The sequence below is a fragment of the Ceratotherium simum genome, chromosome 4 (genome assembly GCF_057802395.1).
Source record: "Ceratotherium simum simum isolate JZ-2026a chromosome 4, ASM5780239v1, whole genome shotgun sequence".
Taxonomy (NCBI): domain Eukaryota; kingdom Metazoa; phylum Chordata; class Mammalia; order Perissodactyla; family Rhinocerotidae; genus Ceratotherium; species Ceratotherium simum.
Window position 1 is genome coordinate 70,836,913 of NC_141903.1, and position 15,397 is coordinate 70,852,309.

Sequence of the window (15,397 nt, forward strand, 5' to 3'; positions counted from 1 at the left end):
TAAAGCCATTCTAGTAATAAACCTCTGCCATTAGATTAGCCTAGACTCAGGCTGTTTGCTTTTATCTTCAGCCAGAACTACTTCTGCCTAAAAAATATTGAAAGGAAAGATTCCTACATTCACTTAAAAATTTTGATTTATTGACAAGAAATTTTGGGTAGCTGTTTATCTGGAATGACTAATCAAGATATAATTAAGAATATAGGCCCATCAATGGATGTTAGCTTAGGGCCGGTCTTCCTCAGTAAAAAGAGGAGGATGGGCATGGATGTTAGCTCAGGGCTGATCTTCCTCACACGCAAAAAAAGAGAATATAGGCCCATGATAGTCCCCTAAATTCAATTATTCATTCATAGACTTTTCAAGTATTTATTGGGCACCCACTGTGTAAGGCACTATGGTAGGTACTATGGAAAAAATAGCACCCTCAAGAAGCTTATAAGCAATCAAAGTCATACCGTACCTTCTGCTTGATTCTTAAAGAATTAGTTCAACTGCACTTTCTTCTAAATGTTCCCCAATTGCTGTACCAGCCTTGGTTGTATCTTCAGTGCTCCCCGTATACCTGGATCAATTATTTTAAACACAGCACAGAGTGATATTGGTTTACATGACTGTCTCTCCATACCAGGTTAGAAGTTCTTTTAATGTTAAGGATTTTGTCTCATCTCATTCTTCCCTGTACCTAATACATGATAGTTCTCATAAAGTTTATTGAATAAATGAAAGATGTCTCTTTCATTGGGTTTAAGGAGGGTTTAAGGAGAAATAAAATTGTGTGTCAGGGAAAACATCTTCTCTAATATTCTTGCTGAAATTTCTCTCAAGGGACCCAAGTAAAATATGGTAAGTTTTTTATTTTAATTAAAAAGCACTATATTGTTTTTAGACCTCAGAACCATATGACCAGAGAATAGAAATTATGACAAAAATGATCTTGATATCATAGCCTTTAAGAGGCAAATCTTTGTTTACTGTTTCTGTGAAGAAACGCATTTATTCTGCTAGATTCCCAGATTTTAAAATTGTGTGTGTTCGCAATTTAAGCATTTTAATTTATATCTAACTTTTGGAATCAAAAGTCTTCTTGCAAACTTGTATGTCTGTATTTTCATGTAGAAGCTCTTAACTCCTTGCTCTGGAAAAGGAGAAATTACTTTTAGAAAGGAATTACTTTTGGGGCCGGCCCTGTGGCTTAGCGGTTAAGTGCGTGCGCTCCGCTGCTGCTGGCCCTGGTTCGGATCCCGGGCGCGCACTGACGCACTGCTTGTCTGGCCATGCTGAGGCGGCATCCCACATACAGCAACTAGAAGGATGTGCAACTATGACCTACAACTATCTACTGGGGCTTTGGGGAGAAAAAGGGGAAAAAAAGAGGAGGATTGGCAATAGATGTTAGCTCAGGGCCGGTCTTCCCCAGCAAAAAGAGGAGGTTTAGCATGGATGTTAGCTCAGGGCTGATCTTCCTCACAAAAAAAAAAAAAAGGAAGGGAATTACTTTTAATATTGCAGTCTGTTTTCTTAGAGTAATACTTCCATCTGGTGGTATTTCTGAAAATTACAGCAGAGGACATGAAGCTTGAGTTTTGCTGTATATACATAAACTACATTACCTGTTGTTTCTCATAAAGCCAGATGAAATTAAATCAAAAGCTGAGTCTACCATTGTATCAAAAATTTAATACCCTAGTTTTCAACAATTCAATTGTAGACACCATGTGAACAAATGGCCTTGGGGATAATAGCAATTTACACAATCAGCTGTTTAGTCCAAACCAGTTCTAGGCTACCTTGGACTGAAAATGAGTAATGGAGAAAAAGATAGTTTCCCAATGAACTTCCACATGTGTGTGTATAGAGGTTAGGAAAGATGGTGAGAATTTGCTATTATTTTAGACTTATTACTGTGGAACCATGACAGAGTCAGTGATTTTCTCAGAGAAGCAATTACTGATTTTATTTTTTAGTAAGTTGTATTTTATCATAGCTTAATTATGATAAATTCCATTACCCTGGAATGATAGACCATAGAGATAAACTTGAAAACAAGTAGAAACTACTAATAAATTTCTTTTCTACCTGTTACTTTGAGAATTTTCAACACATTTAACCTTTTCTTTACACACAATTCCTACTTTATATTAACTACAGCTAAAGAGCCTTTTAAGAGTAGAGACTGTGGCTTAAACTTTTTGTCTTCCCTAGTTTCTAGCCCAGGATTCTGTACTTAGTAGATTTTGCTCATTGTCTTGGAGGAAGATTATGATCTGATTGCTTATGTTTTAGCCAAAACTGTACTAAATCTATCAAGTATGTCATTTGTTACTGTAGATTAACATTAATTCCTTTTTCTATTTGTTTGGCTATAGAAATATGAAATAGGAAATAAGCAAAGTTTAGTGATTTGGGGATTTCTGTTGACTTTTAAGAAAAATTAAATTCCTAATGAATTTTGTTTGAAATCTGTTTATTTTCAAATTGTAGCCAGTCGGATGATGATTCTGGGTCAGCTTCAGGCTCTGGTTCCGGTTCAAGTTCTGGAAGCAGTAGTGATGGAAGCAGTAGCCAGTCAGGTAGCAGTGACTCTGACTCTGGATCTGAATCGGGCAGTCAGTCAGAGTCTGAGTCAGACACTTCCCGAGAAAACAAAGTCCAAGCAAAACCACCAAAAGTTGATGGAGCTGAGGTAATAAATAAAGTATCCAATGAAAAGTAGATTTCTTGTAATTACTTGTATTGCTTTGTAATACTTTTATATTACTTGTGATTCTTGGTGTCACTTATACATTTTTATAGCATTGGTTTATAGCATTGTTCTAGCTTTTAGAAAACATTAATTTTAAACATTAAATTTTATTTTCAACTATTCTCAAACTTGTTACATATCTGTGGACTGATTGGCTTGGAAGAGAAGCAGTCTGTAACTATAAAACAAGTATAAGATAAACACGCAAAACCTTTTCTTCTTTCTGAGGCAGAAATTGAGTTTCATAAATATTCAATGTCTCATGGATAAAAATTAAAGACTGTGTAAGGTCTTTTTGTTAATCTTAGTGTCTGATCTCTACTTTCAAGATCTTCAAAGAAGATACTTTATTGCTAATAGCAGGAGAATTCAGTAGAACTCTGCTTTCTTGAAAATGCTTGATAGAATAAGTTCAGGGCCATTCTGTTTGAATAAAAGCTACTACAAGATTTACTAAAACTTGTCTGTACCTCATAACAGTATACAGTAGTGTTACTTAGAGTACCAGTGATGGTAAGATGCTTGGGCCAGAATATAAATCAACACACAGCTTACTTCATGGAGAAAATCTTGCTACCAAAAAAAAAAAAAAGTCAGCTGAACTAAAACTGTGCTTAGTGACATAGTTGATTTGCATTCTGACTCCAGCTCTTCATCTTCACCTCACACCAAGTGAAAAAGTAGGCAGCCACACTTTGAGTAGCACTAGTATTGCAGATTATCATTTGTTTTTGAAAATAATACCATTATCACCAAAGAACATATTGATTAATATTATCTGTCTGTGAAACTCAACATACCATAAATTTTTTAAATGCAACTAAAGTTTAGCATTTTATTTTAATTATATTACAATAATATTGTATTACATATAATGTGAATAAGGAAAATAGTTTTAATTCCTTTATTTGGAGGTGGTGAAAAAGTTGATACTGCTTTTCAAGAAATTAACTTTTTTTTCAGTTTTCTCAAACCTTTATCCGTCACTGATTAATGCTTCTATTATAGTTTTGGAAATCTAGCCCTAGTATTCTGGCGGTTCAGAGATCTGCAATGCTTAAGAAGCAGCAGCAGCAGCAGCAGCAACAGCAGCAGCATCAAGCTTCATCTAATAGTGGATCAGAAGAGGTGAGTTTTTATTATGAAAGCTATTATTTTTTAAAGTAGACAATTTTTTACTAGGTAGATATATATGAAATTATTAGAAACAATAAGTGTTTTGAAAGAATAGATAGGAAATAACTACATTTAAATATGTGTATCAAGAGTCTTGAAATATAGACACATTTTTATCCAATAGTTCCACTTGCAGAGATTAATCCAAAACAAGCAATGGAAATTTGTGTGCATTTACTCATCACAGCAAAACTAGAAATAAACTAAATGTGAGTACTAGGGAAATATGCATACACAAACACATATGTATGCACATACATATATGAACTAAGAAATATTGTACTATTAAATCATATTTATATGGAATAATAATAGAATTCTCAACATATTTTTAAAAGAATAGGCTGCAGCTGTAAACAGTGTAGTCCCTGTGTGCATATGAGCTCACATACATGTGTGTTGGCACAAAAACATTCAGGAAGAACTATATCAAAAACTGTCTAATGGGGAAGAAAAATATTAGATCAAAATTTGACATACCAACAATGATGATTCCTTTTTAAGGTCATTCTAGGCAACAATAATGGTCCCCAGAGATGGTAGATTTTAAAGTTTTATACAAAATGCTGACATTATGATATTTACTTAATTTCACTGGCTGGGTTATAAATATGCAGTAAAAATGTTATTACTTTATTTGCTAATTAATGGTATAAATATAACAACATGGAAAAAAATGAAGCTTTACAGTTACTGCTATTAGCCAAGTGAAAATTAAATAGTATGGCAAGCAAAAATTTTACATAACAGTTAAATTCTAATCATTAATAACATTAACTTTATTTTTCTCTATAGGATTCCTCTAGCAGTGAAGATTCTGATGATTCATCGAGTGAGGTCAAAAGGAAAAAGCATAAAGAGTATGTCATTTTGTTCAACTGATTACTTTTGTATCAGGCAAATCCTAATGATTTTGTATTTCTTTGTTTATGAAAAATTGTTGCCCAAAGAGGTCTTTTGTAAATTCTTGGTTCATGGCATTTTATTAGATTAATTTAAACCGTTAATCCTTAACATTCACTTTTCTGTGATGACCTGAGATTTTTGTGCCACTTGTTTATCTCCTATAATCCCTCTCCTATGTTTTTAAACTTCAAAGATCTACCTTATCATAATATCAGAAAATGTTAGTAACTTGGGAAACCTATATAGGAGTGTAAGGGTCAGCAGATGATAGACTTTGGGTGATTCTGTTCATTTATGTCAGTACCTCTCCTTACTATTCATCTGCAAATGACATTTACATCCTCTAGAATTCATTTAGAAACTCACTGTAGTTTCCTAAAGATCTTGACCCACAAAGTGATAAGAGTAATTCACATTCCCAATTCAGATATTTGTATGATCTGAGTTTTTTTCTCTCTCATTTCTTTAAAAACACTGTTCCATTGTCTGCTCTCTTACTTTTCTATTTGTCTTTGACATTCTGCATTTTTACTTTGGTGTGTCTAGCTTTGGATTTGTTATTTATTTATTCCACTTTATGCACTTTTTGCATCTTCAATGTGAAAATTCGTGTCTTTGATTAGTTTCTGAAAATTCAGTCATTGTATCTCTGGGCATGTTCTCTTTCTCATTCTGTAAATCTTTCTGGTACTACAGGCATACCTCATTTTATTGCGCTTCGCAGATACTGGGTTTTTTACGTGTTGAAGGTTTGTGGCAACTGCATTGAGCAAGTCCGTCAGTGCCATTTTCCCAACAGCATTTGCTCATTTTAGGTCTCTGTCACATTTTGGTAATTCTCTCAATATTTCAAACTTTGTCATTATTACTATATTTGTTATGGTGATCTGTGGTCAGTGATCTTTGATGTTACAGTTCTAGTTGTTTTGGGGTGCCATGAACTGCACCCATATAAGAGGGTGAACTTAACTGATAAATGTTGTGTGTGTTCAGACTCCTCCGTGAACCGGCCATTCTTCCATCTCTCTCCCTCTCCTCGGGCCTCCCTATTCCCTGAGACACACCAATACTGAAATTAGGCCAATTAATAACCCTACAGTGGCCTCTAAGTGGTCAAGTAAAAGGAAGACTCACACATCTCTCACTTAAAAGCTAGAAATGATTAAGCTTAGTGAGAAAGGCATGTTGAAAGCCGAGATAGGCCGAAAGCTAGACCTCTTGTGCCACACAGTTAGCCAAGTTGTGAATGCAAAGGAAAAGTTCTTCAAAGAAATTAAAAGTGCTACTCCATTGAACACACAAATGATAAGAATGCAACACAGCCTTATTGCTGATGTGGAGAAAGTTTTAGTCGTCTGGATATAAGATCAAACCAGCCACAACATTCCCTTAAGCCAAAGCCTAATCCAGAGCAACACTCTAATTCTCTTCAATTCTTTGAAGGCTGAGAGAGGTGAAGAATCTGCAGACGAAAAGTTTGAAGCTAGCAGAGGTTGGTTCATGAGGTTTAAGGAAAGAAGTCATCTCCGTAACATAAAAGTGCAGGTGAAGCAGCAAATGCTGATGTAGAAGCTGCTTGCATCAAGTTATCCAGAAGATCCAGCTAAGATAACGGAAGTGGCTACACTAAACAACAGATTTTCAATGTATATGAAACAATCTTCTATGGGAAGAAGATGCCATCTAGGCCTTTCATAGCTAGAGAGAAGAAGTCAATGCTTGGCTTTAAAGCTTCAAAGGACAGGCTGACTCTCTTGTTAGGGGCTATTGCAGAGCAGCTGGTGACTTCAAGTTGAAGTCGATACTCACTGGTTTACCATTCTGAAAATCCTAGGGCCTTTAAGAATTATGCTGAATCTACTCTGCCTGTGCTCTATAAATGGAGTAGTAAAGCCTGGATGACAGTACATTTGTTTACAACATGGTTTACTCAATATTTTAAGCCTGCTATTGAGACCTACTGCTCAGAAAAAAGATTTCTTTCAAAATATTACTGCTTATTGACAATGCACCTGGTCACCCAAGAGCTCTGATGGAGATGTACAATGAGATTAATGTTATTTTCATGCTTGCTAACACAATATCCATTCTGCAGCTCATGAATCAAGGAGTAATTTCAACTTTTAAGTCTTATTATTTAAGAACTATGCTTCATATGGCTATAGCTGCCATAGATAGTGATTCTTCTGATGGATCTAGGCAAAGTAAATTGAAAACCTTCAGGAAAGGATTCACCATTCTAGATGCCATTAAGAACATTTGTGATTCTTGAAAAGAGGTCAAATATCAACATTAACAGAAGTTTGGAAGAAGTTGATTTCATCTCTCATGATGAATGACTTTGAGGGGTTCAGGACTTCAGTGGAAGAAGTAATTGGAGATGTGGTGGAAATAGCAAGAGAACTAGAATTAAAAGTAAAGCCTGGGGCCGGCCCTGTGGCTTGGTGGTTAAGTGCGCGCGCTGCGATGCTGGCGGCCCGGGTTTGGATCCCGGGTGCGCATCGAGGCACCACTTCTCTGTCCATCCTGAGGCCGAGTCCCACATACAGCAACTAGAAGGGTGTGCAGCTGTGACATACAACTATCCACTGGGGCTTTGGGGGCAAAAAATAAATAAAAAATCTTTAAAAAAAAAAAAAAAAAAAAAGTAAAGCCTGAAGATGTGACTGAATTGCTACAATCTCATGATAAAACTTTAATGGATGAGGAGTTGCTTCTTATCGATGAGCAAATCGAAAGTAGTTTCTTGAGATGGAATCTACTCCTGGTGAAGAAGCTGTGAAGATTGTTGAAATGACAACAAAGGAGTTAGAATATGACATAAACTTAGTTGATAAAGCAGTGGCAGGGTTTGAGAGGATTGATCCCAAAACCCAGTTTTGAAAGAAGTTCTACTGTGGGTAAATGCTATCAAACAGCATTGCATGCTACAGAGTTCATGAAAGGAAGAGTCAAGCAATGCAGCAAACTTCATTGTTGTCTTATTTTAGGAAATTGCCACAGCCACCCCAGCCTTCAGCAGCCACCACACTGATGGGTCACTAGCCGTCAACATCAAGGCAAGACCCTCCACCAGATGATAGTTAGAAGTTTTTAGCAGTAAGGTATTTTTTAATTAAGGTATGTACCTTGTTTTTTTAGATATAATGTTTTTGCACACTTAGTAGACTACAGTATAGTGTAAACTTACATGCACTGGGAAACCAAAAAATCCTTGTGACTCTCTTTATTGCGACATTCACTTTATTGCAGTGGTCTGGAATTGAAGCCGCAGTATCCCTGAAGTATGCCTGTACTACCAATAGATATATATTGTATCTGTCTTTTTGGATCTTATCTGTTGTATATATCTATTAGATCATCCATCCTATCCTCCATGAATCTTACTGTATCATGTTTTTTATCCCTTTATTGCTATGCTACATTCTGGCTAATTTCCTTAGATCTGTCTTCTAGTTTACTAAGTGCATTTTCAACTACTGTGTCTCATCAGCTCTGTCACTCTTCCACAGAGTTAGTAATTTCTAAACTTAGCATGGGTGCAAGCAAAGAATATTTTTAAAAACAAAAGAGTAGTTTGGGATGATGGATAAATCATTGTAATTTATATTATAAAAATATAAAATGGAGACTTGTTCATATATCCTGCCTATTGCTACTTCTGATGTGCAAACTCTGAAAAGATCTCTAAATAAAAAAGAATTTTTTTTTTAGATCTGGTTTTTATCATAAATCTGGTTTTTAGATCTGGTTTTTATCATAAACCAGATTTTATCATATGTGCTTGCTTATGTAACCATTAACATCCCTTATGCAAGAGATACAGAGCGATCGAGTAGCCAGCAGTAGCTGTGAGATAGGATACAGTGTATATATAAGAACTTCATGTGTGTCTTTCCTATGAAGATTATATTATAGCAGAATGTTAACATGTGCATCCAGTATTTCTTCTCTACTTGTGACTGGAATTAAACAGACTAAATACACTAAAAAATAGTAGTAAAGGTAAGGTATTGTGGTTAAGATGGGCTGGTTTTTTTTTTTTTTTTTTACATTTTTCTATACTATATTTTAAGCTTCTTAATGAACATGTACTTTTTTATTTATTTATTTTTTTTATAATTTTATTTATTTATTTTTTCCCCCAAAGCCCCAGTAGATAGTTGTATGTCATAGTTGCACATCCTTCTAGTTGCTGTATGTGGGACGCGGCCTCAGCATGGCCGGAGAAGCAGCGCGTCGGTGCGAGCCCGGGATCCGAACCCGGGCTACCAGCAGCAGAGCGCGCGCACTTAACCGCCAAGCCACGGGGCCGGCCCCACATGTACTTTTTTAAAAATCAGTTTTGAAGAGTATATTTTTAAAAATCACAGTTTCCAGAAAATTAAAATGAAAAGGATTAGAATCTTTTTTTCAGAGGGTATGATAATTAATACAAGATTTTCAAAATTAAACCCTTTAAACTCTTTAAATTAGCGTATTATGTTTTCATCCATAGTGATCATCAAAATAACATTTACTTATTTGCCAATAATTGAGATATAACCAAATGATTATCAAAACTCTGGAGTTATGGGAGATAACAATGAAGGATATTTTCCAGTATTTTCCTTATTCTGCAGACATTTTAATATTTTTAGTATAGGTGCAAGCAACAATATTTTTGATATTAACTGGAATGTAATTTAGTTTGATTATTTTTGTGTCGGAGACAAAATTTGCTATATGATGTAAGTATAAACAAACATACTTTATATATTTTATCTACAGTGAAGATTGGCAGATGTCTGGGTCGGGATCTCCATCTCAGTCTGGTTCAGATTCAGAATCTGAAGAAGATAGAGATAAAAGTAGTTGTGATGAAACAGAATCTGATTATGAGCCAAAAAACAAAGTTAAAAGCAGAAAACCTCAAAATAGGTAAGTATAGTATGTTCTCTGTTTGATGCTGAAAATAGTTGGTTACAGAAGATATTCATCCTTTTTGTGTATACTTTCTCAAATCTTGTTTTATGCCAGTGTTTCTGTAAAACACCTCTCTCCCCTGGTCTTCCCTAGATCTAAGTCAAAAAGTGGAAAGAAGATTCTTGGACAAAAAAAGAGACAGATTGATTCATCTGAGGAGGAGGATGATGATGAAGAAGATTATGATAATGATAAAAGAAGTTCTCGTCGCCAAGCAACTGTCAATGTTAGCTATAAGGAAGATGAAGAAATGAAAACAGATTCTGATGACCTACTGGAAGTCTGTGGAGAGGATGTTCCTCAACCTGAGGAAGAGGAATTTGAAACAATAGAACGGTTTATGGATTGTCGGATTGGGAGAAAAGGAGGTATTTTTTTTTTTAAACATGTTTATTGCCTGGTTGTTTCAATAATATTTAGTAGAGTAAATAAAGTATTTCTTGAAGATGTTTTAATTTTGAAAGCCAAGAGGGTGGATTTTCTTCTGTTTTACTTATTTGGTGTAAAATATACTTTGTTTATTAGCCTGAGTGTTTTCTTCCCAGAAAATATCCACTTGATCTCACTTCTTATATCGCAGATAATTAGAAAATTTTTAACCTGTATATTTGAGTTTTTCTGTTGCCTTGCGAAAATAATAGTTCTTATTTAGGTACGTTAAATTTCACAAACGATTTGGTTTAAAAAAAAATTTTTTTTTGTTTCATCTCAATTATGTAGGTTACTTTTAGTTATCTTAACATACATTTTTTTTGTTCAGTTTTATTGAGATGTAAGTGATGTACAGCATTGTGTAAGTTTAAGGTGGACAGCATAATGACTTGACTTACATATATTGCAAAACAATTACCACGGTAAGTTTAGTTAACATCCGTCATGTCGTATAGATACAATGTTTTTAAAAAAAGAAATTTTTTCCCTTGTGATGAGAACTTTTAGAATCTACTTTCTTAGCAGTTTTCAGATATACTGTATAGCAGTGTTAACTATAGTCACCATGCTGTACATTACATCCCCAGCACCTAAACTTATTTCATGACTGGAATTGTGTTCCTTTTGACCAGCTTCATCATATTCTCTCCTCACCCCACTAACTACAAATCTGATCTCTTTTTCTGTGTTTTTTGATTCCATATATAAGTGAGATCATATGGTATTTGTCTTTGTCTGTCTGACTTATTTCACTTTAGCATAATGCCCTCAAGATCCATCCATGTTGTTGCAGATGGCAGAATTTGCTTTTTTTATGGCTGAATGTATTCCATTATATGTTCCACATTTTCTTTATCCATTTATCTGTTGATGGACCCTTAGGTTGTTTCCATGTTTTGGCTGTTATAAATAATGCTGCAGTGAACATGGAGGTGCAGCTATCTCTTCCACATGGTAACTTCAGACATGCAGTTTTTTTTTTTTTTTTTTGTGAGGAAGATCAGTCCTGAGCTAACATCCATTGCCCATCTTCCTCTTTTTTGCTGAGGAAGATTAGCCCTGACCTAACATCTGTGCCCATCTTCCTCTGTTTTGTATATGGGATGCCGCCACAGCGTGGCTTGATCAGTGGTGCATATGCCCACGCCCAGGATCTGAACCTGTGAACCCCAGGCCACCGAAGCGGAGCGTGGGAACTTAACCACTACGCCACCGGGCCGGCCCCGAGACATGCGATTTTCAAAGATGATTTTTAATTATTTTAGCTTCCACTTATCAGTCTCCCAGTCATCAGTTATTGTAAATTTTTTCATAATCATAGGTATGCCACTGTCTTTTGACTTTGTTTTTTCTCATTTTAAAACTTAGGGGATTAAATGAGATAATCTTTCTGTTCTAAAATTCTGTTTCTTTTATATATGTGTAATATAATTTTCCATAAATTCTTGTACCCTGATACTTTACTTATTTAAGAGAGCATATATTTTTCTACTCATATTCTTCAGTTTTTGAGTTGAAATACTCCTGTAACAGAATCACGTGGAATGTATCATGCTTTCCTTTTCAGCTACTGGTGCTACTACAACCATCTATGCAGTTGAAGCAGATGGCGACCCAAATGCAGGATTTGAAAAAAACAAGGAAGCAGGAGAGATCCAGTATTTAATTAAATGGAAAGGATGGTCCCATATCCACAATACTTGGGAGACAGAAGAAACCCTTAAGCAGCAGAATGTTAGAGGAATGAAAAAATTGGATAATTATAAGAAAAAAGATCAGGAAACAAAAAGATGGTAAATATGTTTTATACTGTACTTATTTCTTTATAGTTCAAAGATTATTACTAAGCTTTTTTGTTAATGAAGACTACATAGTCAAGAATCAGATGATAACCTAAAATAACTGTTTATAGATTTATTTGTATTTCATCTTAAGGTAAAACTTCTTGGGAATAGCCATATCTAAACCTCTCCTTGATAACAGTCACATAGAATGCTGTCTCATATATTACAAATTACAAATTTTTAAAGATAAAAACTAATGATGGTTTATTTCTGTTTCAATTTCTTCATTATCTTAACTGGCTCACCTGATAAGTGGTAAAATGAGACTTCATTATCTTAACTGGCTCACGTGATAAGTGGTAAAATGAGAGATTTTTGTGCTACAGATAGTGTTTGGGGGGGATGGGTTATTTAGGGGAGATTTTGAAGTCTATTCCTGGATTAATATTCTTTCAGGTTGAAAAATGCTTCTCCAGAAGATGTGGAATATTATAATTGCCAGCAAGAACTTACAGATGATCTACATAAGCAATATCAAATAGTGGAGCGAATAATTGGTTAGTAATAAATGATTCTAATTAAACTTTTATCTTTCCATGCTTGAAATCATCTGAAAAAACCTTAAATTTACTACTTAAACATCAAATACAGTAGCTTACTCTTACTATAATAGAGTATTGTAAACCAGATGGCTAATTTTTACTTGTGTAGTTTTTACCGAGAATTATTCCTTGGATAAGATTCAATGTAAAAAAAATAAATAAATACCTGATTTATCTCACAGCTCATTCCAATCAAAAGTCTGCAGCTGGTTATCCTGATTATTATTGCAAATGGCAGGGCCTTCCATACTCAGAGTGCAGCTGGGAGGATGGAGCTCTCATTTCCAAAAAGTTTCAAGTGTGCATAGATGAGTATTTTAGCAGGAATCAGTCAAAAACCACTCCTTTTAAAGATTGCAAGGTGAGTATTGTTTAACTTTTTTAATTGAAAATGTATTTATGCATCATAGATATTTGTAAGCCCAAATAGAGAGTTGGATCCTGATTTCAGATAGGCTGAGGGAGAGAACTGCTTGGTTGGTAGGCCTTATAGGAAATGTTCCTGTAATTGCTGTGTGATTGTAGATGTGGCCCTGGCTTTTAGCCTTGGTGAGTGAAACTGTGTCAGAAAGATGATGAGTTGGTGGTGTTAGTTGTGGGGAGTGGGTTGGGGAAACCAGATAGGGAAAATTCCTTGGAAACGAGATGTATATGCTTGGTTTAAAAGGTAGGGAGTATTTTCTTTGAAGGTGGGAAAGGAAAAGAGGAAAGTACCCAGAACTACCTTGTCTAATTTAAGACTTTGTATTTAAAGTTATTATTAGTGATAGTTTTGGGATCTATGTACTACTAGAATTTATTTTCTTATTATAAGACTGAATTAAATTCATACTGGTAGTATAGAAATCAGAAATCAAGTAGGAAGTTAAGCCAGTATTAGGGTTTATTTCTAGGTCAGGGCAGTTGCAGTGGTTGAATTAATGAATGTAACATAGCTTTTATTTGTGAAATACTTGAGACCCAAGTATTTCGGCAGGAACTTACTTATCTCCATCCTTTTTTTTTCAAAACAGAGGACAAAACTGTACATTGTTGTTATAGTAAAAGGAAACAGTCTTCTTTGACTGAATCCTCAGATGTATTTTGAGTTATAGAATTTCTGAGCTTGGTGATTTGAGGTGAAATTTCAAAATTTATGATAAAAGCTGAGATTTTCATCTTTTAATATAATTTCTTATATTTAATAATTCTTCATATTAACATTTATTTCTACTGAAGGTATTAAAACAAAGGCCAAGATTTGTAGCCCTAAAGAAGCAGCCATCCTATATTGGAGGACATGAGGGTTTAGAATTAAGAGATTATCAACTGAATGGTTTAAATTGGCTTGCTCACTCTTGGTGCAAGTAAGTATATTTTGATTTGTCTGTTTGATAATTGAGAGGGTAAAAATTTTACAAATACAAGATTTGGAAAAGATTTCCACCAACTTAAAGAATAAGACTCTTTGGTATTTATATGCAGGTCTTTGAATTTTCTAGTATATAAACAATATTTATTACGTAAGAAGAAAATAGAATGGAGTCTGAGTTTAGCTTGGTTGATTGTTGCAGTATTTAAATAAGTTTTATTGAACTTAAAATCAGAATATGTATACATTTCTATTCTACACTAGTCCTGGACTATTTCTCTTCCTCTCAGTTATTTCTAATATCCATTTAGGCCTCTGTTTTTTTGCCCCTCTCTCCTATGTCCTTTGCTCTCTATTTCTTGGCAACATAGATGACTCTAGGGTGCATTTTTTTTTTTAACTTGACCATAGCTATATGTTCTTTCTGCTTACTCTTTCCTTATTTAGTATAGCTGAACTCTGCCTCTTGTAGATGGATTGTGTTCTTGGCTGCATAACTGATTAAAGATAATACTGTCAGTTTTTAAGCTTCTTCTGGCCCAAAGTGGTGAACTCCCTCCAATTCTCTAACACTATTACAAAGGCCTTTACATTTATTATTTATAGCTAATAAAAATGGTATTTTGTGTATAATGCCTATCAGATTATTTATATTTAACTGTTCATATAAACTTCAATATGGGTTATGTAAAAACGTTTCTTTTTAAATTTGAATCTTTATTGCATACATGCTTTTTGTTTTTAACTTTGTAGAGGAAATAGTTGCATACTTGCTGATGAAATGGGCCTTGGAAAAACAATACAGACGATCTCATTTCTGAACTATTTGTTTCATGAGCATCAATTATATGGACCTTTTCTATTAGTCGTACCACTCTCCACTCTCACTTCCTGGCAAAGGGAAATTCAGACATGGGCTTCTCAGATGAATGCTGTGGTTTATTTAGGCGACATTAACAGCAGGAACATGGTAAGTTGTTTCTTCACATATTTAGAAACCTAGACATACTTATCTTTGAGGACAAGTATTTTATTTGTCTTTATAGTCCTAGTTTTTAGCATAGAACTTACTACAGAGTGCTCAATATATGTTTAATTGGCTGTAATAAAAACCAATTTTGGGTTTTGTGTTACTTTATATATAAATTTTTTCCTGTCGTTCTTATGGAAAGTTTCAAATATACATGAACGCAGATAGAAGAGTATTAATAAACCTCCATGTGCCCATCTCCAGCTTCACAATTTTAACTCATTGCCAGTTGTGTTCCATCTGTACCTCTACATGGTAATTTCCTCCCAGTTGTGAAGCAAACTTCAGACATATTTCATCCATAAATGTTGAGTTAATCACTTGCGTTTTGTTAAATGAGAACTTCCTTCAGTGAAAAACGTATATTAAAAACATGTCTGCTTTATTTTTTATAGAAGGTTTTGA

The 15,397-nt window shown here is 34.6% G+C and overlaps 1 protein-coding gene across 4 annotated transcripts in view; it reads left to right on the forward strand.

Moving 5' to 3' along the window:
• CHD1 (chromodomain helicase DNA binding protein 1) overlaps nucleotides 1-15,397 on the forward strand; it is a 79,961-nt gene that overhangs the window by 22,892 nt on the left and 41,672 nt on the right. For all 4 annotated transcript variants that reach the window (XM_087429999.1, XM_087429998.1, XM_087430001.1 and 1 more), the window contains exons 3-12: nucleotides 2,485-2,686; nucleotides 3,755-3,874; nucleotides 4,718-4,782; nucleotides 9,599-9,748; nucleotides 9,887-10,161; nucleotides 11,793-12,018; nucleotides 12,466-12,566; nucleotides 12,794-12,972; nucleotides 13,830-13,957; nucleotides 14,716-14,932. In XM_087429999.1, coding sequence (XP_087286125.1) covers nucleotides 2,485-2,686; nucleotides 3,755-3,874; nucleotides 4,718-4,782; nucleotides 9,599-9,748; nucleotides 9,887-10,161; nucleotides 11,793-12,018; nucleotides 12,466-12,566; nucleotides 12,794-12,972; nucleotides 13,830-13,957; nucleotides 14,716-14,932 — 1,663 coding nt within the window. The remainder of the gene's footprint in view (nucleotides 1-2,484; nucleotides 2,687-3,754; nucleotides 3,875-4,717; nucleotides 4,783-9,598; nucleotides 9,749-9,886; nucleotides 10,162-11,792; nucleotides 12,019-12,465; nucleotides 12,567-12,793; nucleotides 12,973-13,829; nucleotides 13,958-14,715; nucleotides 14,933-15,397) is intronic.